The following is a 26,691-nucleotide window of genomic DNA, read 5'->3' as shown; positions in this document are numbered from 1 at the left end:
TGGAGGGCTTTGAAGGTGAGGACCAGGATCACACAATATCGCAAGAGCTCAAATACAATATTCCAAAGTCAGGGTTCCTGCTCCTGGTCTCTCTGCAGCACCCTCTACTGATGGTATGTATGTGTGACAGCCTCGTGAGGAGAGATCAAGCTTAGCTGTAACACTCTAAGATCGAGCGGTGTGCTGAAACTGACTGCCATGTCCCCACATGTGATCAATGGCCACTTGGGCAGGATAGCGGGAGGCAACAGCATGAGGAGGCTGAGGACCCTATGTCAATAGAGAAGAAATTAGAAAAGTAATCAGACACACTAACTTTTAAAAAAAATAATCCTCTCAGTTGTGTTTTTGAAGATTGTCCCAAATCGCGATTTATAACTGAGCTCTTTATGGGAAGTGGCAATAGATGGTAATTGCTGTGTCTAAACCTATTGAGACTTTATATTTTCTCTGAAATGAAATCAGCGTTTTTTTTTAATGTTTCATAGCTTGGCTTCTTCAAAAGGAAATACAACAAACTGATAAAGGATGAAGAGGAAAACGACAGCCTTACCAATTCCCCCGAAGAATCTTGAGCGTTGCCTGTCTTCACTGTGAATGGGTGGCTCTTTGTTCTGTGGGACTACTTTATGGAACGAATTATTGAACCTGCCTGGAAACAAATGCTGGTACACTTACACAGTACCAAACACCAAACAGTGCTGTTATATCAGTGGGGTTGGGGATGTATTCATTGTTTACATTCCAGAATGGTTAGTTTTGATAATGTGCAGGAGGCATAAACTTGACAAATGTAATTTAAATGTTCTAGATTTCACAGGTACTTGAATTGAGCAACACATGAAAGGTTAAAAAAAAGTTGAAATATTTCATTGATTTTGAGAGCAATATTTTTCATGGGTGAAATGATATCAATAGCTATCTCACTTTTACTGCACACTGCATTAACTATCAGAGACAAAAATTGAAACTTACATTTTTGAATGTTTCAAGTGCAATTTAACACTGAGAATAATAATCCTTGCATTTCACGTCTTCAAGGCGTCTCAAAGCGGTTCACAGAATATACTGTAAAGTGAATTGACTGGATATTTTGTTGACAAAATAATGTACTCTTTAGGCTGTGTGAAGTGTACATATTCTGCGTGCAATATGGCCAAGTATTTTTGTTCAAGCAAAAACATTAGCTCTGACCAATGATGGAATAGCAGTCACATGGATACAATGAACAGGCAATAATTTCACGCTATAAAAGATGCAACATGTGGAATTCTGCACCATAATGCAAGCTGCATTGTGACCCTAGTCTTGGATACCTGTATTAATTTAATACTTATTTCTGTATATTTTGTAAATCATATATCTTATGGCTACAGTGGAATCCTATTATTTCCTGACCTACTGAAAACAGAGTTCCAGTGTAATCTGTCAAATAACACATTTGACTGCAGATTAGAATTTTTAACATTATTATAGTTCCCTCAAAAACTGATTCAGGTACATCTTATAAGGACTCTTGGCCCAAATAGTATCCAAGTAGCACCCTATTCACACAGCCGAGATGAAAAACTACAGCCACAGCAAGAAATAATTAAAACAACTTGCATTTACATAGCACCTTTCAAATAGGGTAATGTAGCAGAGCGCTTTACAGGGATGGGATTGGACACTGAGCAAGGGAGGGGGAGGTGGAAGTGGCCATGGACACATTCAGAAATAGGACTTGAGGTGGAATTTAAAGACACGGAGAGGCAAGTTTAGTGGTAGAGAGAGCGAGTTCCAGAGGTCAGTGGCATAGAAACAGAGGGCTTGGCCGATGGTGTCACAGAGTGAGTCAGAGACTTAGCTGATTAGAGTGAATGAGCAGAGAGGGGTGGGAGGAGATTGGAGATAAGGAGGTGCCAGTCAGTGAGCAGATCTGTAGGTGAGGACGATGACCTTGAAATTGATCCGCTGGGAAACTGGGTCAGTGGAGACGACACCAGTGTGTGTGTAAAGTTATAGGGCTGGTGGTATAACTGATATAAAAGTTTTTCTTTGTGCTAGATTAAGAAAGGGTTGGGGTTTTGTACAGTTTGTCTATGGGAATAATATAGATTTTAAAAAATAGTTGTTTAGAATTAAGAGTGCTCTTCAATAAAATAACTGGGGTTTTCAAGTCTGGTACTAACATTTTTTTATTATTATAATGTGACACTTAGATTGAATTTTATGTGCAGCAACATTTCTGCCTTTTTTTCTGCATTTGTCCTGAACGTACAGTGTGCTTAAAAAGTCACTGCCAAATCCATTGTGAACCCAAGTGTGTTGGATGTTCAGGTTGTCTAGATGAATGCACTATAAGGCAAGCTATAGCGTACTGCTGAGGACTTTGCTATTTGCACTGATACAACTGTTTTGTTTAATAAAAAATTATCTTGAGGAGTGTTTGTTGTCTGCATCAATGCTTTTATTTATTAGGTGGCTTTCTTGCCAAAACTTGTCTACTACTGTATCTACAGTTCAAGGGAATTTTGTCATACATTACCTCTTTCTTTTTTGTACTTAATATTGCAATTGTGTGATGAGGATTTTTATTAAAATAAAAGTTATGGACAAAGATTTTCTATTCGTACGGTCTATTTCTTAATAATCTTTACATTTGTTATAGCACCTTTCACATCGGGAGGATGTCCCAAAGCATTCATAGTGTATATGGTAAAATGCAGTGTCTCTGCTTTCTGAGCAAACTCGGCAGCCAATTTGCACACAGCAATGTCTCACAAACAGCTATGAAGTAAATAATCAATTTTATTTAGAGCAATTGTTAGAGCAGGAACACGGGAGAAACTCCAATCTCTTTTCGAGTAGTGGCATAGGATTGCTTCAATTCTCCTCAAAAACAATCTTGAATGATTTGTAAATGTTTTTCTGAGTTATGTTTCCGATAGCGACCTCTTTTCAAATAGTGTCATGGGTTCAATAACATCCAAAGGAACAAGCAAATTGTAATAATTTGATGCAAGTGCAAGGAAACTATAAAAATCCTTGCAAATTATTTGACGAAAAGCATATCCAGCACTAAAGTATTGCACTGAACAATCAGCCTAGATACAAGAACAAGTCCTGATCTGCAGTTTGAACACAGAAACTTATGATCCAAAGACCAAAATGCTATGAATTGAATAAATTCACTAATAGCTATTTAAACGTTGATCAAATTGGTAACAAATTGATTTGTGACAATAAGCAAAGGTTAAGAAGGGACGTATACATGTAGATTTGTCCAAACAGAGATAGAAATGGAAAAGTTGAGTACTTGGTTTGGGTGTGTTCCAAAGGCCAGCTCTGAAGGTGTCTTAAAGTAAAATGTTGCACACTGTAACACATTATGCACAGACTGTAAAAGCAGCAAGTGTGATTATTTGAATACCTTGTTTAGAGTATATATTTTCTTACAGGTCAATAATGAAACTGTGATTACAGGTAACAAAAAATGTGCATATAAAGAACACACTTGACCCACTAGAGGGCACTAGGTACACAGTACATTCAACATTTCATACAGGAATATTTATAAATTTACTTTGTTTAACTCATTCCAGGTCAATAATGCCCAAAATAGCTGTGAAATCTTGCTGACCTAAATGGAAATTTCCTTGCATTTGTGCACATGAAAAGGTTAAAGTCTGTTTTTAACTAAAATGGCATCAGAGAATTCTCAGCAAAAAAGCTGGTATTTTCTGTTAGAATTTATTGTTTTGACTAAGAAGGCTACATGCAAATAAGCAGTATGAAATTCCTATGTATAGTTAGGGCTTCTGAATATCAATTTAACATAATCGTGCTCCCACAGGAGACAGATGGATTGTAGTTGGATTCAGCATCGATAGTGAGAATCAAATCAGCAAATATCAACTATCATCAATTGAAAATCATTTTAAGAACAAATGCAATTAAAATCTCAAGTGTCTTGAATCAAATTTAAATTCATAAGGCCCTTTACTTTAGCAAAGAGATGATATGTCGGGATCATATTACTTCTGTTGGTCTTGTGCCCAAAAACATTCCTTGTTTTCCTTCCAGGTGTACTCTTTATTGTCATAGATCTCCTAAATCAGAAATAGACAAGAGAAACAAAAACACTTTACAGTCATTGGGGTATAGTTATCTGAATGCCATGAATTCCATATATGTTAAATCAACTCTTAAGAGGAGTGAGAATTAAAAATCACTTAAGCCTCAATAATTTCATGTCCTTGATTCAACTGAATAATCCAAAGACAAATTAAAACAATTGGATTGCCCAAGTCTCTCCCTAGTAGTGCACCATTGGGAGTGAGGATTAAAGAATAAGGATTACCTCAACTTGCAGTTTATAAAGCACCAAGCAGCCCTTCATTATATTTTCAGAAAATCATTATTTATGAAAGTGTTCATAAAATCCTATTGGTAAGGAGTTCCTTTAGTTAAAAAAATATTTTCAAGCTATATGACAGTTGCTCCAGAGAGACAAAATCAGAGCTTGGCAAGAAAATCTCAATTCACTGTCAGCCTTTTCCAATTCACCATCAAACATCTTGTCTAGCTCACACATGAGAGATGGTATCTTGGACAAGAAACCTGAAGGATATAAGTGCCCACGGACCAGCCCTCAGCAAAGGGCACCACATCTTCAGGAGGGGAAGGGAAAATTGATGTACTTGATAGTTTGACTTGCACTTGTGCATAGAATCTAGTACACATGAAGAGAGACTAAAACAAGAAAAAGGATAACAGGAGATAACTATCTGGACAGGTGAGGAATTTGTACCCTGGGGATGATTCAGAGTGGACCTGAGAGATGCGCTTAAAATTATAAAGAGGTTTGATAAGGTAAACATAAATACACTGTTTCCACCTGTTGGTGAGTCCATAACAAGGGCCATAAATACACGATAGCTACTAATTTGATCCAAAGGGGATCTTAAGATGAACTTTACGCAGAGTGTGGTGAGATGTGGAACTCGTTACCCAAAACTGCAGCTGAAGCAGAAAGCATCAATTTATTTAACAGGACATTCAATGCATTCATGAGAGAGAAGGGACTAGGAGTACGGGAAGAGACTCAGGAGAGGGCAATAGGATGGATAGAGACTCACAAACCAGTGGAGCCAAATGGCCTGTTTCAGTGCTGTAGTGCTGTAGATTCTGTATACGTAATTCTATGTATGTGAGCACTCTGAGGAAAGTACCCACATGAAGGTTGCTAAATAAATGTGAATTATTGTTGGTATATGTATATATACATAACAACAACAATAATTTGCATTTATACAGTAAACCTCACATACGTCATATCAGTTGGGACCATACATTTAATATGACTTATGCAAAATATGTGTTATGTCAAACTTGCATAGAATATAAACTCTTGAATGGGATTTGAGCAGATGTACGATTTAAGGGATTATACAATTTATACAGATTAGACTGTATAGAGTTTTACTGTAGTTGGATTTTTTTAAAAAAATACCTTCTTCCATATTGGTACTGTTGCTTTCAAAGTGTCAATACAATATTTCACAGAATCAAGAGAGTCATTTCTGTGTGGCGAGGATATGGCTATGATTACACTTGCTTCTGTTATAGGAACCAAACTGCGGAAAAAGGGAATTAGATTTTTTTAAAATAGAAAACCATTCATTCTAAAGCCCTGAAAACTTATTTTCAAAATCGTTTGAAATTATTCTCCTTTCTATTTATAAACAAAGCATTTTTTATTCCACCATATTCTCATAAGAGGGCATTCTTGAAAGGTCTTAAATAACAAAAAAAAATTCTCAGATTGGATATACCATATTTTATGTAGGGAGTAGGTCTCAAACTGCGACACAGGATTTATGGCAAAGTTCACGTGTATTTTGTAGGCAAACGTGTCAGCCAATTTGTGCACAGCAATAACCCACAAACAGCCATGAAGTGAATGACCAATTTTATCCGGGAGATTGTTGGGCAGGATATATGGAGCAACTCTCTTCTATTTTCGAATAGTGCTACACCCATCTGAACAGGCAAATAGGACCAATTTTAACACCATATTTCAAAGATGGCACCTAAAGGCATGTAGAAATCTCCCAACACTGTACTGGAGAATCATCCGAGACTATTTTGAGTTCAAAGTCCCGACATGGGGCTTGAACCCACAACCTTCTGACTCAGAGACGAGTGTTACCAACTGAGCCAGGTGTCAGGTGACACTCAAGTGGAATAACTTTCCTTCAATTCCACAAAGATTAACTAATATGCAATACATGTGAAATATGGAAATATTCCTCTTATTTTTCTAACTAAAATGGCACATGGCATTTTTTAAGCACATTTATACCTAATTGAAACACTATTAGAAATATCTACTCTTTACCATGCCTATTCCTCTTGCTCAAACATAATCTAATGCACAACATATTAAATGTCAGTAACTTACCCAAGTCTGTGATGGACACTGATGTGCTGAATCATTGGCCATTTATTCCTTATATCCCTGCAAATTTTCTTTATTTCAGCTTCAGCCATCGAAATATAAGCTTCATATTCAAGTTGAACAACTTTCTTTCCTTCAAAATTATTTCTTGTTATTCCTAATCAATGAGAATATGCAGCGTTGTGTTCAACAATGCAACTGATGATAGGGTTTTTTTCTTATACCACTGTGTATGGATGCACATCCCTCTTTTTAAAATAACTCATCATGTACAACTTCAGTGTGTTATCACATATTACTGTCCTGTCTCATTGTTTCTGCACTATACTTTTTCCGCAACAGTTTCTAAGGTCAATTGTTGTCTAAGCTCTTTAAGCATTCTGGGATGCTAACCTGTATGAGGGACACTATATACAATACAATACAAAATTACATTTATATAGCGCCTTTCACATCGGGAGACCGTCCCAAGGCGCTGGACAGTCAGGGATTTGGACAGTCGGGGATATCAATGCAAGCTGTTGTTGTTGTTGAAATCCATTGTTCAGAGATGTAGTTTGACTCATCCTCTTATGTGAGAAGCTGGACAATACAATGCCCAATTCCAATGGACTGCCAAAGAGCAATTAAACATTTTATGTTGTTGCAGTGCCAAGAGCAACATCACTTTATAGCCAGAAGTGCAGCGAAGTGGATTGGGAAGCCGCTATTCATTGCATATTATGTCCAATTGGTAAAGAAAAACACTCAGTTTTCGTGTGATCCATAAACATGTACATCTTAACATGGGAATTGAATATCTAAATTGGGTGTTTTTTCAAAAAAATTATTTAAAGAGCCAAAAATATTTGGTAAGATTTTTAGTAAAAGTTTTTTGCAAAGTGTTATCATACCCGATGTGTTTAAAACAACAACAAAATTACATTTGTATAGCGCCTTTCACGTCGGGAGGACATCCCAAGGTGATGGACAGACAGAGTTCCCGACCCGAGCTGCGGATCGGGGTGGGTGGAGGGCAGGGGGAGAAGCATGAGATCGAAAGCACTGTCAAAGAGGAGGGTCTTGAGGTGGATCTTAAAGTTGGCAAGGGAGGGAGCAAGATGAAGGGACTGCGGGATGGAGTTCCAGAGGGTGGATGCAGATTGGCGGAAGGCCCGTCTGCCGATAGTGGAGCGAGCAAGGCGGCGGACATGAAGCAGGCCGGAGCCCGCTGAACGGAGGGGGCGAATAGGGTGGTAGGGGGTTAGGAGGTCAGAGAGGTAGGGGTAAGCAAGACCATGGAGGGCTTTGAAGGTGAGGACCAGGAACTTGAACTGTATCCTCTGTGTGATGGGAAGCCAGTGGAGTTGGGCGAGGATGGGGGCGAGCCTAGTGCTGGAGAGGACATGGGCTGCAGAGTTCTGGATGATCCTGTGGAGGGAGGAGTTGGGAAGCCGACAAGCAGTGAGTTTGCATAGTCGAGCCTCGATGTAATGAAGGCGTGTATGAGCGTTTCGGTGGCCTGCGGTTTAAGACAGGTCGTAGCCGGGCGAAGTTGCTGAGGTGGGGTAAGGCAGAGCGGATCACGGCGCACAGTACAGTCACAATTTGTACTGCCCTTAAATCCACTTCACCCAGCAGATTCACGAATGTGGCTCTAGCCTGAGTAGGCATTTATACTGTACACCTGGCAGAAAATCACTGTGATTCACCACTAAATATGCAGAATCAGTAGCATTAATGTTCTTTCAAAACCAACTTCAGTGCAGACATGATTTATACCAACAAGTGGAGTCCTGTAGCTCAGTGGTTAGAGCACTCGCTTTGCAAGCGAGAGACCTGAGTTCAATTCCAGGCAGGGCGAAACCTTGGGCAAGTTTCCTTACTCCACACGCCTAATAATAATCCCTCCAAAAACCCAAAACAATAATAAATTGGTCATTTTCAATCTACGACTGTTTGTGGGACATTGTTGTGCGCAATTGGCTGCCGCGTTCGCCCACAAATATACAGTCAATTCACTTTGCAGTATGTTCTGTGAAGCGCTTTGGGACGTCCTCCCGACGTGAAAAGCGCTATATCAAATGCAAGGATTATTATTATTATTATTATAACAACAACTAGCATTTATATAGCGCCCTTCATGCCACATTTATAAAGTGTTACCACAGCCAAAGCAGCAATTCAATTCCTGAAAGCACCTCCTGAGGACTGAATAAAATAATTTGTTTTAAACCAGGCTAATGCTTCACCTTTTATTTATGGAATTCTCTACCCCAAAGGACTGTAGTTGCTCAGTCCTTGAACATATTCAAGACTGAGATTGATAGATTTCTTGTGGATAAAGGGATTATGGAATACGGGGATAAGGCGGGTAGGTGGAGTTAGAACAGATCAGCCATGATCTTATTGAATGGCGGGGCAGGCTAGAGGGACCGAATGGCCTACTCCTGCTCCTAATTCTTATGTTCTTATGTTCCAGTTGAAAACAGCATTAAATCAGCATGAATTGAAACATAAATAAGAATGTTGGATATTCTGGAGTCTCACTTAATTGCTTTTTGTGAGTGTTCAGAATGAAGCTTTGCAAACATTCCCTCAGATTAGTGCTGTGTCTAGACAACAGAAAGCAAAGCCATTTCTCTCCTAGCCATACAGCGACAATAATAATCTTTGCATTTGATATAGTGTCTTATCATGTCTTTGAGATGGTTCAAAGCGCTTCACAAAATTTGAGCTATATTTTCCAGATTCATAGAAAGTACAGCACAGAAACAGGCCATTTAGCCCATCCAGTTCAGCTTGTGCTTATACTCCACACAAGTTTAGCCACTGTGACCTGAATCTCTGGAACTACTTGCCTCAATCCCTCTGACTTGCTCCCTCATTGCCCATCTTCAAATCACACCAGAAGACTTTTGTCTTCTACCATGCCTTCAGTCACCTCCCCTCTCTTTCCAATCCGGAAATCACAAAGCTGTTAAACACTCCAAGACACGATCCCGTGAAGGGCGCTATATAAATGCAAGTTGTTGTTGAGTGAGCTGTGCTACAGTGCTTTGAAATTTAAGCAAGGTATCAGTGTTTGTGTACACACATATCATTAAAATCAAGTGTTTGTTTTTAATGTTATTAAAAAATAAGTTGCACATTTATCTCTTTAACAACATTAAAAACAAGTTCCTCAGGTGTCTGTTGGGACTCAGAACATTCAACAAATCTCAGGGAATGAATCCAGTGTGATGTGCACATGCCCAGTTTTTATTGTAGCTTGTGTGAATAATGATAATAACAAACCTTGCATTTAATACAGCGCCTTATCACATTGCTGAGACGTCTCAAAGCGCTTCACAGAATATACTGTAAAGTGGGTTGACTATGTATTTATGGGCAAAACAAGGCAGCCAAGAATCACAGCACTATTGCAACCAGCTCCTCCCAGTGGTGTGAAAAGTAGGCTCCAGCATGATTTGCATTTCCTTACCTCATATAGAAGCAAGTCACCACTAAAATAGCATCAAGTCGCAGTGAATCACCATCAAACACAGCATGAATTTTGTTGAGTATTGGATAAGACAAACTATGTATGGTCATTAATAATAATAATAATAATCCTTGCATTTAATATAGCGCTTTTCACATCTTCTAGTCGTCTCAAAGCGCTTCACAGAAAATGCTTTAAAGTGAATTGACTGTATATTTGTGGGCGAAACGCGGCAGCCAATCTCACACAGCAGTGTCTCACAAACAGTCGTGGATTGAAAATGACCAATTTATTATTGTTTTGTTTTTTGGAGGGATTATTATTAGGTGTGTGGAGTAAGGAAACTTGCCCAAGGTTTCGCCCTCTGCCTGGAATTGAACCCAGGTGTCTCGCTTGCAAGGCAAGTGCTCTAACCACTGAGCTACAGGACTCGACAAAAGACTCCATTGGAAAGAACAAGATCCATGAAGCAAATAGCCTCTTATTATTTCTGCTTTGTCATGTGCTCCTTAATAATAATAATCCATGCATTTGATACAGTGCATTATCACGTCTTTGAGACGTCTCAAAAAGCTTCATAAGATAGAGAAGCACATACCTTTGCAATCCTGAAATCGAGTAACTTTGAGGACAATATGATGGAAATACCCAAGAGGGTCAAGAGGGTCATGACTGGAACAGGTGCCAGGAAAGTTTTTTTTAATTCCAAACAATCTCTCTCATACACACACACACAAACACACACAAACATACATGCATACATTCATACATACATAATTAAAAGCAGGATTATTTAAATAAATGAGATTCATAATTAGATATTGAGGTTGAAAAACATATGATTAATTTGATTGAGCACTTGAGATAATTTACCAAAATTAATTACATTTCTAATCATATCAACAATTTCCACAGCATGATACTGCACTGCCAGAACCCCTTGCAGAATTAGATTAAGCTCATAATGTTTCCTAACCATTCTTATAAGCATACTTAAATATTATTTTTCTAAAAAAAACTTTAGAATGCTTAAAACAGAATTGTAGGTAAAGATTATGTTCCACATCTTTCACTCATTTTGTTATATGGGATTAATTGAATAAAATAAGACATTTTGGCAGTAATGATTATTGTAAAGGTGCAGCAGATAGATCATGACTCATCATTAATATTAAACAGTGACCAGTGTGTTTGCAGTTCAGCATAATGAGAATAATCCCTGCCAAAAACATCAGTCAAAATAATTCTGATTGATATAACATAAAACAAAAGCTCAAATTGCAATTTTACTGAATCTAACATAAACAGAAAATCCACTGACATCTTAAATTGTTCAGCAATAAAACTCAATAGAAAATAAATGTGCAAGACATTTTCCACACATCTGCAAGTGCAACTGTATTCCAATTTACTATTTATTGTTACATTCAAAAAGCTACTAGTAATTGTGTTTATTTGTTATATCTCTTGGCACTGAAAAGACACAAATCAAATTAATTTGCTTTTGAAGTGTTTACACTACAAACAGAGTAGGAGGATTTCTGCTGATCAAAGTTGTGATGATTAATTGGTTGTTTGGAGCAACGCAACCTAGTTTCAACCAGCAAGTTCTCCAATATTCATAATAAAATATTCATAAACCATAATTGGCACAATTGGCACAATGCACTTGAGCAACTGTGTTGTAATGTGTCCCGATGGAGGACTAGGTGTTAAAGCAAACCCTGTGTGATGAATACTTCAGGCTGCGTTTTGATGTTGAAAACAAACTGTTAAGGTATGATTTGTTTCCTATTTTTAAGAGACTTGACAGTACATCTGCCCTTATGTAGCCTTGCTACCTGCTCAGCTGTGTATTTCCTTTGATAGAAAGTCTTGAAGTGCAACTCTCTGCCTATGTTTTGTCAACCATATATAGATCATGGTTATTCAATTACAGTAAAATATTAAAGATAAATGTTATTGCACACAGTCACAGCTGTTTTTCAATCATTTTGATCAAATTTATCTTTTATGCACTACTTCTGAGAGTAACTGCAGAGAAATTAAATTTTAATTTTAAAAAAATGTATAAACCTACGTCAATCCTGGGCAATTGCTTTCCAACGGACAATAAAGTGTAGGAGAGAGTTCAGAGGAGGTGCATCAAGATTAAAAGTTACAGCAGGAGGAGAGCTTCAAACAGATGATCATATTCTCATTAGGAAAAAGATTAAACTACAACGTGACCCAGGTCTCTAAAATGTTTAACTTTAACTGTTAAGTGCAGAAACTGCAGGCAATAGGTTTCAAGTGCATAAGGCTCAAGTAGGATTTGAGATCAGCAAAAAATAGATATGGTATGTGAAACTGTCTTTCACCAAAGGCCATCAGTTGATATGTCTATTAACTCCTTCAACATAAAGCAGTATACGTATTTTGTTTGAGAACTGTGTTGGAACTGCGTAGGAAAACCACAAATACTCTGTAGGACACAATGGTCTATGTATTGCTCGGACCAATGGTTGTATTCAAAGGGAAGGAGGCAAGTTTGAAAACTGGGGGTGGATGAAGAGCAGAACTTATTTTTGGCTGTTTTAGGTTTAATTGAGTATCAACACAGCACTTTCCAAAGCAGATGAAGTAGTGGGGTGAAGTGCAAGAAAGGATAAGGCTTCTAAGGTCTATGAAAGGCCAGGCAGGATGAATGGTTCTTGTATCAAGCTTTCCAATGTTCATATATTGTCTGTAAAATGAATTTAAGTCAGGAGAACATTTTTTTTATATATTAAAAAAAAGCCACATTAACCGTAATACTGCTTATGTTACAACTGTTTTGCTCACACCCCAAAATATAGTCAATTCACTTTGTGGTACATCCTGTGAAGCGCTTTGAGACGTCTCGAAGACGTGATAAGGCACTATATTAAATGTAAGGACTATTATTATAGAAATGAGGTTTGATTCTTTTATTAGTTGGATTGGTTTTGCTTCTTGTTCCTGAGTGAAATTTCAAATACAATCAGCTCTGAACTGCAAAAAGTTTTCCACACCAAAAACCATAAACAACAACTTACATTATATAGCGACTGGACTCATGGGCGAAACCTTGGGCAAGTTTCCTTACTCCACACGCCTAATAATAATCCCTCCAAAAAAAAAAAAAAATTGTCACTTTCAATCCACGACTGTTTGTGGGACACTGCTGTGCGCAATTGGCTGCCATGTTTCGCCCACAAATATACGATCAATTCACTTTACAGCATATTCTGTGAAGCTCTTTGAGACGTCTAGAAGATGTGAAAAGTGCTACTTCAGATGCGAGGATTATTATTATTATTATTATGTGAGGCATGAAGAAATCATACTTGGAAAACTTAAAGGATAACTATTACAGTCCCATGGATCAAAGATTTACTGGGTTTAGTATTTGGCCTGTAGAAGTAAGAGCATGTGATCTGAAAGAAGCAGATGGGGTTCGGATGAATGGACCATTGATAGTTTTGGTCAATAAATCTGTAATGAATGCATTTGATTTGTTTCACTAAATCAAATTTATTTTGTATCTGTTGGTCTTTAGGAGCCTATTTCATTACATATTTGCATTTGTTCATTTTATATCTTGCTTGTTCTTGGTTCAATAATAATCTGACAAGCTTTCTGCTATTCGTGAGCTTATTAAAATGTTTAAAAATGAAGTAAATGGAATTGCGCAGAATGTCAATGGTGGATGAATTTAATTTAAGGCTGTGGGAATTGTAATCAAACGTTTTTTTAAAAAAACAATTTTAGCACATCAAAGGCAAGATTTAATTATAAAAATGGATCAGAATCACACGTGCGTTGAAAAGCAAAACATTTTATTCCTTCAAATAGCAATTCCTCCCTCAGCTGAATGCATTATGGATTTGTAATTTACAAAGAGGATAATGCTTGAGAAACAGAAATTAAGATGTGTTCCTATTATCTTCTTATTTTCATGCACAATATCGTGACTTTAAAAATACAATATCGGAGCTGAGTGCCACAATCAAGGAGTTCTACCAAACAAAGCACCATCTAAAAATGGGTGTATCGTTCAATGCTGTTTCAGCACGGGAGCACACTATCCAGTTATTGTGTTTTATTTTCTAAAGTTCTTCACTGAATCCTACTCCACAGAAACAGCCCATTCTGCCTATCAAGTCCACTTTACAGTATATCCTGTGAAGCTCTTTGAGACGTCTTCTTGCCACAAATGACACTATATCCAATGCAAGGATTATTATTATTAATATTATTCTCTCGTTTGCATTTCATGCCTTTCACAATTTCTCTTTTTCAAAGCTCTTCTAAGAATTTATAGGTTCTGCTTTGTTTTTGGTCATATGGTTAGTTCACTACCACTGCAAAATGTTCTGCACTTTGTCATTCACGGTAGGTCAGCTGCATATGACAGGAAGAGAAGGAGAGACAGATTTTTTTATAGCATCTATCTCATGACAGGCAACTCCAGAGGAGAGATTTTCTTGCAGGGTAATACCAGGATAAATGTTCTACAGAGAACATTATATCAACACTTTCGATCACTCTATCCTCATCCACTGCCTCTCCTCTCACCTCAACCTTCACGGCTCTGTCCTTGATTGGTTAAGATCATACCTCTCACACCACCTCCACTTCATCTCCACAAACGGTTTCTCATCTATCCCCCGCACCGTCTCGTGCGGCGTTTCTCAGGGCTCTGTCCTTGATTCCCTCCTCTATAATATCTATATGCTCCCTCTTGGTGACATCATCCGCAGACATGGGGTCAACTTCCACATGTATGCGGATGACACCCAACTCTACCTCTCTGCCTCCACCCTCGACTCCAGGACCACTGCTGTGCTGACAGAATGTCTGTCGGACATCAAGTCCTGGATGAGAGCTAACTTTCTTCAGTTGAACGTCATGAAGACTGAGGCTCTCCTGATTGGCTCCTGTCAGCGCCTCCTCATCTCAGGCGCTGACAGCATCACCATCCATGGTTGCACACCCCACCTTGCTAAGCCAGTCCGGAACCTTGGGGCCTTGTTTGACCTTCAATTATCCTTTTACCCCACATCTGCGCCATGACCCGCTCTGCCTTCCCCCACCTCCGCAACGTCGCCCGCCTCCGCCACTGTCTCACACCGCAGGCCACCGAAACCCTCATACATGCTTTCATTACATCAAGGCTCAACTATGCAAACTCATTGCTTGTCGGCCTCCCTAACTCCTCCTTCCACAGGCTGCAGATCATCCAGAACACTGCACCACGCTCCTGACCCTATTACCTCCATCCTCGCCCGACTCCACTGGCTTCCCCTCATCCAGAGGATACAGTTCAAGATCCTGGTACTCACCTTCAAAGCGCACTCCCTTACCTCTGCAACCTCCTAACTCCCTACCATCCTGCTCGCACACTTCGCTCAGCGGGCTCTGGCCTGCTTCACGTCCCCTGCTTTCGATCTCCCTGCTTCCCCCCCTGCCCTCCACCCTCCCCAACCTTGATCCCCAGCTCAGGTCCGAAACTTTGTCTGTCCAGTGCCTTGGGATGTCCTCCGACGTGAAAGGCATTATACAAATGTACTTTTGTTGTTGTTTGTTGTTGTTGAATATACAGAATTTACTTTAGAATTGCAAAATAGGTACATGCAGCGCTCCTAAAATAAATTCTCAATGACAGGGCGGACATGCCAACATTATACTGTTTTCATATGCAAAGGGTAACTACACTTGTCATCTCTTCAATAATTCAAACCAAGTGTAAACAAATGCAAACTGTGAATGAAATTTTATATTTTAGACTCGAAACATGATCTGAGAAAGTATTCAATGGAAATTTGTAAATAAATAATGGATGCTGCTTTAGCATTTACAGAAAAGAGTGATTGTTAACAATCCTGGATTTGAACAACTGTGATTAAAAACTATTGTTTGCAATGTCAATAATAGCGCAGTCACTGCCCCTATTAGGTGTGACAGTATTGCTTAAACACAGCACACATCCAGTGCTGCAATTCACTTCAGAAACTTTTAACAATGTCAGGGCTGGAAGCCTCCAAAAACAAACTAGGTAGGCCCAAGTTGCTTTCCAAATCTGACAAGCTAAAAAACATAGCAACTTGCCAAATATAAAGCTATTGTGCATTCATCGATATCATTCCTATTGCGTGATCTTGCTCATCACAACTAGCTTAGGTGACTAACTATAAAACTCCCACAACCAACTGACAAGTTTCTTATCTACATCAAATAGTGCAGCTGATTATTTTAAATGAATGGTGGCTGGTTCATATCTTACACATTCCCTCAGCAACAATTTAAATTTAGATTATTTGAACAAAACTAAAAGAGCAGAAACAGTGAATAAAAATCAATGGCACATTGTAGCACCCTATCATTCGTCCAGCTCCAAAAATGCACAGTCACTGCACTGTACAGTGAATGCTTTGAATCATTCTACTGACGTGAAAGGTGCTATATCAAATGCAAAGATTATTATATTTACCGAATAATATTTGGTTTTGCAATTTTAAATATTGTTAAATTTGTGGCGAATGTGTACAGGATAAAAAGCATCAGGCTTGTCTGTTTTGAACCCCAACACAAATAAATCTAGAATAAGCATCCAAGCCTGATCATGGCCTCATCATTGTCTCCACACACATATTTTTTAATTAGGGAGGGAGGGGGACGGAGAGAGTTAATCACTGATTAATATTAGTAAGCACAAACTCAACCTGATATGTTTCCTCCCTAACTCAGGGATTCTACAGTACTACACTGCCACCCCGACATAGATCAGCTAACTCAGTAAAAACTAGGGATCAAACCTGAGACCTTTCTACCGACCTATGTGCAACAATTAGAAGCTAGGATTCTTCTGTCTTGAGAGAAGGTGACTCAGATTGGATCTCATAGAGATGTACACAATTTTAAATGGGATTGAAAAAGAAAATCCAGAATAATCTTTCAGGATCGAACAAGAGGACATAGGTTTAAAGTTATTAAGGGCAATTTCAGGACTGAAAAAATGTATCCAGAAAGTTTTCCTTTACATAGAGAGTAATCAATGACTGGAACAGGCTGCCAGGAATGGTGGTGGAGGCCAGGACACAAGACATTTGAAAAGCAACTTGGTGAGGTAATGGGGGCTGGTAGGGTGGGTGTTCTGGAGGGATGAGATATAATGGGCCGAAGGACCTTCTTCATCCAGACTAATTCTGTGATCTTGTGGGTCACCAGCACTCCATGTATTTATTTACCCACTGATCATTCAAACACAAATTCTTGCCTATAAATACATATAAACAGTGAGATTGGCTATAAATGTGGTTATACAGCTTTATATTTGGCGGAGGAACATTTCCATCCTGTCTTCTTTTCTTGAAGATCCTCCACCTTTGTATTCATTTCTATTCTAGTTGCTTCCCCCACAATTTTTATCGTAAACACTAAAATCACACACAAAATAATAGGCTCTGTGAAAAACAATGCATATACGTTTGTTTTGAAGTCATAAACAACTTTTGTCTCTCGGAAATCCACAATCTTATTTTTTTATTTATAATTCCAAGAAATTAAAGTTATAACAAGTTTACTTTGCGCAGGGGGGAGTCATCCAGACATAACATACATGGAAACCCATCCACTATGCTTAAGAGTATCCAAACTAGATTGAGAGTTCCACATATACATGTCATCTATGCATGGAAATTTCCCTATGCATGGAAAACCTACTCTCCCCCTTTTCCTGCTTATCCAATTCAGAAGAGAATTAGGTGCAGGTTGCAAAAGCCAAGGTCAATATCCAGAGTGTGCTCCAGAATTCAACCAACTAAAACCACATAGCTTGAGGGTGCTGGCTGCTGCTTATCCAGCTTGGACCATCTTAGAACTTTGTCTTGCAGAGTTAACAGGAACCGAATGGGAAGAATGCATGTCCTCTATGACTGATCTGCCTTTTGAAGTCCTGCCAAAGAGCCAGGCTGGCTGCTCTTCAATGATCAGTGCCTTAAATGAATGGGGGCCCACTCCAACACACTCTTGTCAATGTTCTATTCGGCTCCAAGGAAACCCTAATTACCACCCCCTCCCACCCACATCCCCAAGAGGGCAGTCACTAACACAGACTTATTCATGATGTTTCTACTATACCATTCTTCCAACAGACAGGGGGTAGGACAATTACATCACCACAATCTAGGATGACAGCCAGCCATAGAAAAACTACGATGAGCATGTGACCAACAGACAAGTCAGACTTCATATATTTTTAATGAGACTCGCAGGTTCACACAAAGTGACCTAAATCTGTTGACACATTATTTCAAAAATATGCTGGTCTCCATTTCAGTGTTTTCTTCACAACTTGGACTGTTGCCAATGATTTGATTTTGACAGCTATGCAGTGCCTTTAGTTAGTTTCTTTATCAAGAAGTGCATTCAAATCATTCGGGAGAAATACTAATAGCAGCTATGCTTAAATAATAATAATAATAACATTCTGTTTGTTATAGCGCCTTGCATGGCAGGAGGACATTCCAAAGCGCTTCATGTGATTTATGATTATTATCCCAGATTATATTTTTGGAACTAGACTCTAGGTGCTGCATTGTATAAGTACATTACAGATACCTCTGTAAATCAGATGTAGGAAAGACACCTGAAGCTACTACAACAGAGCAGAGAGCAAATGCCAGTAATGGACACAAATTTACATATAAACTCCCAGCAGCTACATACCAGGATCTCATCTTTTGCTTTGTGCGAGATATTAAGGTAGTCTCAGAGCTTTTACCAAGTCCCAGCAGTGATAGAGAGAAAGTAATAAGTGGAGAAAGAATCTGAGCATCTAAAGCTGCAAGTTGGGATAAGTATCAAAGTCAATCAAGATATTCAAGAACAACTTGGCTGCCACTTTTGCAGCACATTTCATGTGATGTGGAGACAACAATGATAAGAATATGCTGATGAAAATGAATGTCAATAAAACGACCCAAATTACAGCTTCCTTTTCCTTCCCCAAGCAGCCAATAAGAAACTTGGTTTCCCTTTTCTCATTAAATATTTCTGCATCCCTCAACAACTCTTAACTATATGCAAAACACAAATGCTACTATCTCTCATACTTCGGAGCTATTTTTTAAAAAATCGTCGCATTTGATTTAGCACCTTACCTCGTTACCAAGATGTCTCAAAGCACTTCATCCATGAAGTGTTGTAGCATTTATTGCAGATAAATGTTGTCACCAATTTGCACACAGCAATGTCCCATAAACAAACAAGTGACAGCTATGAAGTGACTGACTAATTATATTTAGGGCAATGTTGGGAAGGATACCAGAAGAAATTTCCTTCTCTTTTTCAGTAGTGTCATGGGGCCTTCAACATCCATCTTCTTAGGCAAATTGGACCTTAGTTCAAGGACAATACCTTGGACAGTGCAGCATTATCTCTCAGCACTGTATCAGAGTGTTAGCCTAAAATGCCTTTGTGGGGCTTGAACCCACAACCTTCTGACTCAAGAGGGGAAGAGTACTACCACTAAAGCTGAATGATATTCCAGCGTATTTTTGCACACTTGAAAATTGTGTAAGATATTTTAGGAAACGCAAAAATGTGAAAGTGTATTTAAAAAAATGAATTGGAAAAACTGCAAACTTTAAACATTGTTTGAGCCATTGTTTGCTATTGTGTTTATGTGTAAGCCTAGTTCAGTTGGTAGCACTCTCAACTCTAGGTCAGAATGTTGTGGGTTCAGGCCGCACATCAGGGCTTGGAGCTCATAGTATAGGCTATCATTCCAGTGCAGAGCTGGGGAAGAGATGCATTGTCTCAAATCCCATCCTTCAAATGAGATTTTAAACGAAGTGCCCATCTGTTTGTGCGGGTGAACATTTTAGATCCCGGGACACTATTTGAAAAGAGAAAGTAATCCAAGAATAAGAATACAAAGTATGCCAATAGCCACACCAGGCAGGAATTCTAGTTGTAGAACTTACCTATAAACAAAGACACAGCTCCACAAGATGGAGATTTTACTGACTCTGAAACTTCATCGGCGGAAAGCTTCTCATAGGTCACTTTTATCAAGTCCTTGGGCTCATCGTCACTCTCATGCATGGTCACTGAAAAAAAAAGATACAACTGTGTAAATCACAAAATCTATCAATGTCTCCCTTTTGGACTGCATCGGTGATCTTTACAGGAATCTTCTTTGTGCAATTCTTACTGTTCCCAGACACCGGTCTCCCCAGCTCCACCATCGACAAAATCCAACTGATCCAAATTTCCACTGCCTGCATACTCACCCATACTAAACTCTGTACCTCCACCACACCAGTTCTAGCCAAGGTCCACTGGCTCCCTGTTGCCAAACAGATCAATTTCAATATCGTCACACTCGTCTTCAAATCCCTTCAGGCCCTGGCACTCCCCAACCCACCACCCGCTGCCTCCGGACTGGCTCCGGCTCTCTGCATGTGCCTTGTGCCCTCCATTCCATCATCAGTGACCGCGCTTTCAGCCACAAGGCCGCAAAACTCTGGAACACTTTACTTCTATCCCTCCACCTTGCTTCTCCATTTTCAGGTTGGGCCTAAAGACCTTCCTCTCCAACTGTGCCTAAGTTCACCTCCCCCACCCCCTGGCTCAGCGTCGTGGTCTGCCACTGTCAAGCGCTCTGGGACACTACCCTGTTTGAGGGGCGCTACGTAAATCCAAGTTGTTGTTGGGAGAACCAAGTTCTCTGATTGAGACCACTCGTACAATGTCTAATTATGAACAGTGAAGCACATCTACCGTATGAATTTGATATCTGTAGATTTATGGTTGCAAAGGTTTGAATACTTTTTTATCATGGCGATGGCTGTGTTGTGCATGTGTTGCACGTGCTGTTCGTGTGTGTTAAATCAAATAAAAACAGGTCAAAGAGTGGAAAATGTTCCATAGTCAAATCCTGACATCCCACACTTTACAAAGGAAAGTTCCCCTTATTCGAGGCCTACAATGCAGTGCTGGGGATGTGCTGCATTGTTGGAGATACCATCCATCAGATGAGAAGTTAATCTGAGGCCCTGTCTGCCTGTTCAGGTGGATATTAAAGATCCCATGGAAAAGAGAAGGGAATTTCTCTCAGTATCCCACCAAATAAAATTGGTCATTCACTTCATGGCTGTTTGTGGGACACTGTTGTGCACAAATTAGCTGTCGTGTTCACCCACAAAACACAAAGTCACTGAATTTTACAATGTAAAGTGAATGTGAAAAGTGTGAAAAGTGCTCCACCAAATGTTAGGTTTATTATTATTACTATAATACTTTAAAACATTGGCAATTAACTTTTTTTTAAATGTATTACTTACTGCATTCATTTTTTACTAATGTTTTGTGGTTGCAGTGAAGCTACATACAGAACAGTATGGCTCCTTATAACAGAGACTCCAGACTACGAGGAAGCAGACAAAAAGGGAAGTTCAAACATCAGGGATCAACTGAATCATTGGACCTGGCTAAAATTAAAGAATCAATCAGGAATTATAACGTGCGTCCTGCTGTGATTGATCCCATATTTGAGGAGAAGTTGGACATACCTGCATACGTATCCCAAAAGCTAGCCCCCACTGAGAGGGGGGATGACTGCAATCTCGTCGCCTGGCTGGAGGAACAGAATTTGATCTCCCAGGAGGATATATTCCTGACGAACTGCAAGAAGGACGTGATCCCTTATGGCAATGAGACTGTTGGGCAGGTAAGGAAAAAACAGGAAATAACAGCAATTCATCATTATTTTTTAACACGCGATATAAAGTGGATACAAGCACTGTTGGACGCCACCCTGCCTGAGGGGGCGCTATATAAATGCAAGTTGTTGTTGCTGTTGTTGTGACTGGATTGTTCCCTACCGGTGTGAGTCAATAATGCTTAAGGAAATTCACGGTTTTCCAGAAGGTATGAGCACACAATGTAGCAAGATATTTGTCTCACAAAAAAAAAGGTTATGGTGTGAGGTCAGCAGGATCTGCCTTAATAATAATAAGAATCCTTCAATTTGATATAGCACCTTTCACTTCAGGAGGATGTTTCATGGCTCTTCACAGGAATTAGTGTATTGTTCGGTGGCACTTGTAGGTGAACACAGTGGCTAATTTGTACCCAGCAATATCCCACAAACAGCCATGTATTTTGAGGATTAAATGGGTGGGGCAGTGGGAAAATTCTCTTTTCAAATTGTGCCATGGGATCTGTAATATCCACTTGAACAGGAAGACAACCGTGTTTTAACATCTCATTTGAAGGATAGTATATCCACCAATGCAGCACACCTCCAGCGCTCCACTGGAGTGTCAGATAAGACTATATGAGTTCAAAATCATGGACCTTCTGACTCAGAGGCGAGGGTGCTACAAACAGATCCAGGCTGACACATAAACTACCATTTTTATTTAGCCAGTAATATACAATATTCAGAAAAAATATATTTAATTCCTTAATTTTACAACAGTTCTTAGACAGTAAAATGTTCTAGCAGTTTAAATTGAATAAATCAGTCAAGATAAGTAGGATCCTTCAACATATTGAAGGATATGGCATTTGTTTTCTACCTTGGGTGTTTATTAACTATTTTCTCCCAGAGTTGCATAGAGGTTAATTGTTGTGGCACAGAAAGTGTTTCAGAACGAACTCCTGACAACTCAGCACTCCTGGCAAAATACAGCACTGATACCTGTTTTAAAAAATAAAAAACAGAATTAATGCAAGATACACCAACAGTTTGCAGAAAACATGACGGTACTTTAAGAAAATATTTTGATTTAGACAGCACAAAATAATGAGTGAGTACAAGGAAGAATGGTTATCCACTAGCAGAGATGTAGAAGGAAAAGGATTTTGGTGCAAATATAGTTTCCAGTCAATGAAAAACCAAGCAAATCACATACAGTACTAGGTTACACATGTGGCTAAGAGATGAAAGAAATAAATCTAAGCTTGTATACATACATCACCAGTGAGGTCACATTTGGAATACTGTACATCATTTTCTGCCTGTCAATTTATAATCAAATGCTCTCAATTTAACAGAGAGCATCTGTTTTAAATCCAGAACCAGCTATGTCAATAATAAACCTTACATTTAGTATAGCCTTTCACATCAGAAGAATGCTATAGGATATCATAGGATATTCTATAAAGTGTATAAAGACCGTTTGTGTTTTTGTGGGTGAAAGTTGCAGCCAATTTGCGCACAGCAATGTCACACAAACAGCCACAGAATGAGTGACCAATTTTTATTTGGGAGATTGTTGGACAGGACACTAGGAGGAACTCCCTTATCTTTTCTAATAGGGATCTTCATCATCCGTCTGAACAGGCAGATGCGACCTTGATTTAACACCACATCGGAAAGACTAGACCTCCAACAACCTCCAGCAGCACATCCCCAGCACTGCAATGGAGCGTCATCTTAAACTATATGGGTTCCAAATCCTGATGTGGGGCTTGAACCCACAACCTTCTGACTCGGAGGCGAAAGTGCTACAATTGAGCCAGACTGACGTACAATATTCACTGTCAAAACCACAATTTTGTGGCAAAATTTACAAATATTATTGGAAGGTACTAAGAATCCCTTTGATTGAAATTGAATTTAATGCCATTCACAAGAGCAGTTTGGTTGTAGAAGGCCCATCTGATCTTATCCTTCTAGAATACCTACCTAGCCATCCTCCCATCACCACATCAAGCTCTTATTTTAAATGAGTTTAGTGTCCTGGCCTCAACCAAGCTGGATGTTTTTACTATTTCTCCTTGACTTAATTCCATAGTTAATTATTATCGATCATGAACCAGATTCTTGTCACTCATCTACAGTGCTACAGTATGGTAAACACCAAAAAGCAATCCAAATAAAAAGATAGAATTATTATGTAGCATCATCAAGGGACCAAGAGAGAGCTAGTCTCATTACAATGTATACATACAGTTTACATAGAACTTCACAGAGTAATATTACAAGGAAATAAGTCATTCAGCCCAACTGGTCCTCACTGGTGTTTACATTCCACACAAGCACTCCTTGGGGGAGCTGAACTGGCTCCAAGGTGACACGATTGGCAACGGAATATCGGAATCGACATCTCGGTAGTCCAGTTCCTGAGCCAGGGGGTTCCACAGTATTACAGGGCACTGCTGATGACATCCAAGACCTTCTGGCTCATCAGCAGGACGTGGAACAGAAGACCAGTCACTGGTGGCAGGGAATCCTTCCACTCGGTTAATGTTGACCCTACAAGCCAAAGCCCTACGTAGTTTCATAAGGAAGGGAAAGTTTGCCAGACAGTGCTATCAATGGCAAGCTATGTGTTTTTAGCTGGTTAGACTCCAGCAGTATCCCAACTCACACTCAGGGCTGGAGAGACCTAGGTTCGATTCCTGGCAGGGTGAAACCTTGGGTAAGTTTCCTTATTCCACACGCCTGATGATAGACCCTCAAGAAAAAAATAATAAATTGGTCACTTCAATCCACAACTGTTTGTGGCACATTGCTGTGCGCAATTGGCTGCCACATTTCGCCCACAAATATACAGTCAATTCACTTTACAATCTATTCTGTGAAGCGCTTTGAGACATCTAGAAGTTGTGAAAAGCGCTATATCAAATGCAAGGATTATTATTATTAAGCGTTTCTGTGTGCTGATGTATGAAAGCATCTCAATGAAGAACGGATAACAGTAATGATCTGTCACTATGGTTACTCAGTGACAATCTACAGTACTTTGTTACTGTTTTTTTCCTTTCTTTCTTCTCCTCCTTTCCTCTACCTGTCTCTTTTTTGCTGACTTATTACCATTCCACGAAGGCTGACCCTCAATTCAACAGATACTCAACATCCAGCTTTTGCAGCATAGGAGTCCTGAGGTTAGGAATCAAAAAAAGGTCAAAGCCACCTTTTTGTAGTTCTTCAAATAATTTACAGACAACCAGCTTCAAAGCTAAGGAAGAAGTTTCCATAGGAAAGAATAAGTCACTCAGAACAACAAGTAATTTTGGAGCCAAAACATACTCTGCAAATGAGAACGACAATACCGTTGTAAGAGAGGAAACGACAACAAAAACAACTTCAATGTGTTTAAATTTAAAGGTCTAACACACATAGTGTTTGCACACAAAGCAGTAAGTTATCTAAAGTTTATTATGCTGTGATAGTAAACTTTCTGAGTTTGGTGCCCACCACGATTCTAAGTGGAAGCACCAATATATTTTCTTCCTTGTTCAGCCAGGTGTTCAACAAACCCATCACAAGCTTAAGAATCTTTGAGACAAGCTAACGATAATTCCATATATCTCAGTGGTTTGGAGTGATAATTACATTATAATGGGTAGTGATGTAAAAATGGCTACTGGTCAGAATTCCCAGGTCACAACTGCACTACAATTCTGGTATAATGTGGGGCCACTGTACAGTCACATTATAAATGGACCAAAGCATTATACCGAAGCACCATTTGACAGGGTCCAACTTTAGGTAGGGTTTCCATTTGTTCATTATGAAATGCACACTCTCTCCCCAAGAAGGAACGTACCCTGGTCACCAAATCCCGGAGAACGCAGGTCTCCAATTACAGGAATCCCTCTGACAAGCTCCCACCACACATCTCAAAATATACCTCTTCGACCTGCTTTCCATTATCTATCCCTTCTGTAAGTCCTTGCAAAAATACAATTTAAACTTATATGGAGTCTTTCATGTTGGGAGAACGTCTCACATGCTCTAAAAAAGGCTGAGGAGGGCTGAATTTTTTTTTTGTATGTGTGGGGGTGGGCGGGGAGGGGGAATAGAAATAGGTGGTCAAAAGCACAGTCAAAGTGGTAATAATAAACCTTGTATTTCATATGGTGCCTCTTCACCTCACCAAGGTGTCTCAAAGCTCTTCACAAGTATTTGTAGGCAAAGTATGACTCTCACGTTATTTGTCGGCAAATGCGGTGAATGGTTAACTTTCCGGGAGGGGATTGTCGGTCCTGAGACTGGGAGACGCTCCTTTCCCTTGTCGAATAGTGCCATGGGAATCTTTAACGCTCACCCTCGTTTTAACGTCTCACCCAAAGGACGGCACCTCCGACAATGCAGCCGGGACCCCCCCGCCACCCCCCCCACCCGCCCTGCATTGGAGAGTCAGAATAAAACGGGGTGAATTCAAACTCCCCGGGTGTGAGCTCTGCGCTTTCTGAGCTGCAGAGAGGCACAAATTATTATTATTATTATTAAGGATAATTTTATTAAGGATTATTATTATTATTATTAAATGGAGCTGGAGCTGTACCCACCAGGTGATTGACAGCTGCGGGGGGGCGGGGCGGGAGGCGCTGATTGACAGCTGCGGGGGGGGCGGGGCGGGAGGCGCTGATTGACAGCTGCGGGGGGGCGAGGCGGGAGGCGCTGATTGACAGCTGCGGGGGGGCGGGGCGGGAGGCGCTGATTGACAGCTGAGGTCGGTGGGGGGGGAGGGCGCGAGCACCAGGTGCTGATGTGTCAATCACCCGCCCGGAGCCCGGAGCCAGCACAGGGTTCCACTGCTCCCTGCACAGCGGCCGTGCAGCGCTCCCCGCCCGCCGTGTCTCAGTGCAATGCTTAAATGCCCTCAATATTACCAATAAAAAGTACTGTACCTCGGCCGTCATTTAACTAGTGCGTCACTACAACTCCCATCCCTTAAAACCCGGCGACGAACTTTGCAAAGAACTGCAGCAAAGGGAGGGAGGGAGGGAGAGAGAGAGGGAGGGAGGGGGCTCATAGGGT

At 39.8% G+C, this 26,691-nt stretch overlaps 3 protein-coding genes across 4 annotated transcripts in view; 1 reads left to right on the top strand and 2 right to left on the bottom strand.

Moving 5' to 3' along the window:
- The window catches only part of itga2.2 (integrin, alpha 2 (CD49B, alpha 2 subunit of VLA-2 receptor), tandem duplicate 2), a 78,151-nt gene extending 75,550 nt beyond the window's left edge, over positions 1–2,601 (top strand). The window contains exon 30 of the mRNA XM_007892202.2: positions 489–2,601. Coding sequence (XP_007890393.1) covers positions 489–575 — 87 coding nt within the window. The 3' untranslated portion in view covers positions 576–2,601. The remainder of the gene's footprint in view (positions 1–488) is intronic.
- Positions 2,602–2,772: 171 nt separating this feature from the next.
- Positions 2,773–22,558, bottom strand: LOC103177838 (molybdopterin synthase catalytic subunit). The gene is made up of 5 exons (XM_007892199.2): positions 22,496–22,558; positions 19,895–20,020; positions 6,446–6,599; positions 5,495–5,618; positions 2,773–4,091 (listed from the first exon to the last, which is right to left on the bottom strand). Exons 2-5 carry the CDS (start codon positions 20,013–20,015, stop codon positions 4,017–4,019), a joined length of 474 nt encoding a protein of 157 aa, XP_007890390.1. The 5' UTR covers positions 20,016–20,020; positions 22,496–22,558; the 3' UTR covers positions 2,773–4,016.
- On the bottom strand, positions 21,505–26,691 carry LOC103177839 (molybdopterin synthase sulfur carrier subunit). 2 transcript variants are annotated; one of them, XM_007892201.2, is made up of 3 exons: positions 26,562–26,691; positions 22,496–22,617; positions 21,505–21,631 (listed from the first exon to the last, which is right to left on the bottom strand). In XM_007892201.2, exons 1-3 carry the CDS (start codon positions 26,571–26,573, stop codon positions 21,505–21,507), a joined length of 261 nt encoding a protein of 86 aa, XP_007890392.1. In that variant the 5' UTR covers positions 26,574–26,691. The 2 variants fall into 2 exon arrangements, with proteins under 2 accessions (XP_007890392.1, XP_007890391.1); XM_007892200.2 differs by lacking the exon at positions 26,562–26,691 and adding an exon at positions 25,858–25,991.

The sequence above is a fragment of the Callorhinchus milii genome, unplaced genomic scaffold, assembly GCF_018977255.1.
Source record: "Callorhinchus milii isolate IMCB2004 unplaced genomic scaffold, IMCB_Cmil_1.0 Scaffold1, whole genome shotgun sequence".
Taxonomy (NCBI): domain Eukaryota; kingdom Metazoa; phylum Chordata; class Chondrichthyes; order Chimaeriformes; family Callorhinchidae; genus Callorhinchus; species Callorhinchus milii.
Note: the sequence above shows the minus strand (reverse complement) of the source record. Positions and strands in the feature narration are given on the sequence as shown.

Bases quoted from the DNA above. Each gene is read 5' to 3' on its own strand.
- LOC103177838 (XM_007892199.2), bottom strand. From the start codon at position 20,015: ATGCATGAGAGTGACGATGAGCCCAAGGACTTGATAAAAGTGACCTAT. The intron at 6,600-19,894 runs GTAAGTTCTACA...CTCATTGATTAG, and splicing joins AGCTGTGTCTTTGTTTATAG to GAATAACAAGAAATAATTTT. The intron at 4,092-5,494 runs GTATTTTTTTAA...TTTCTGATTTAG, and splicing joins CAGTACCAATATGGAAGAAG to GAGATCTATGACAATAAAGA.
- LOC103177839 (XM_007892200.2), bottom strand. From the start codon at position 25,956: ATGGCACTATTCGACAAGGGAAAGGAGCGTCTCCCAGTCTCAGGACCG. The intron at 22,618-25,857 runs GTGAGAGTCATA...TTTTTAAAACAG, and splicing joins CGCATTTGCCGACAAATAAC to GTATCAGTGCTGTATTTTGC. The intron at 21,632-22,495 runs GTAGAAAACAAA...CCTGCCCAACAG, and splicing joins ATAGTTAATAAACACCCAAG to TCTCATTGCCATAAGGGATC.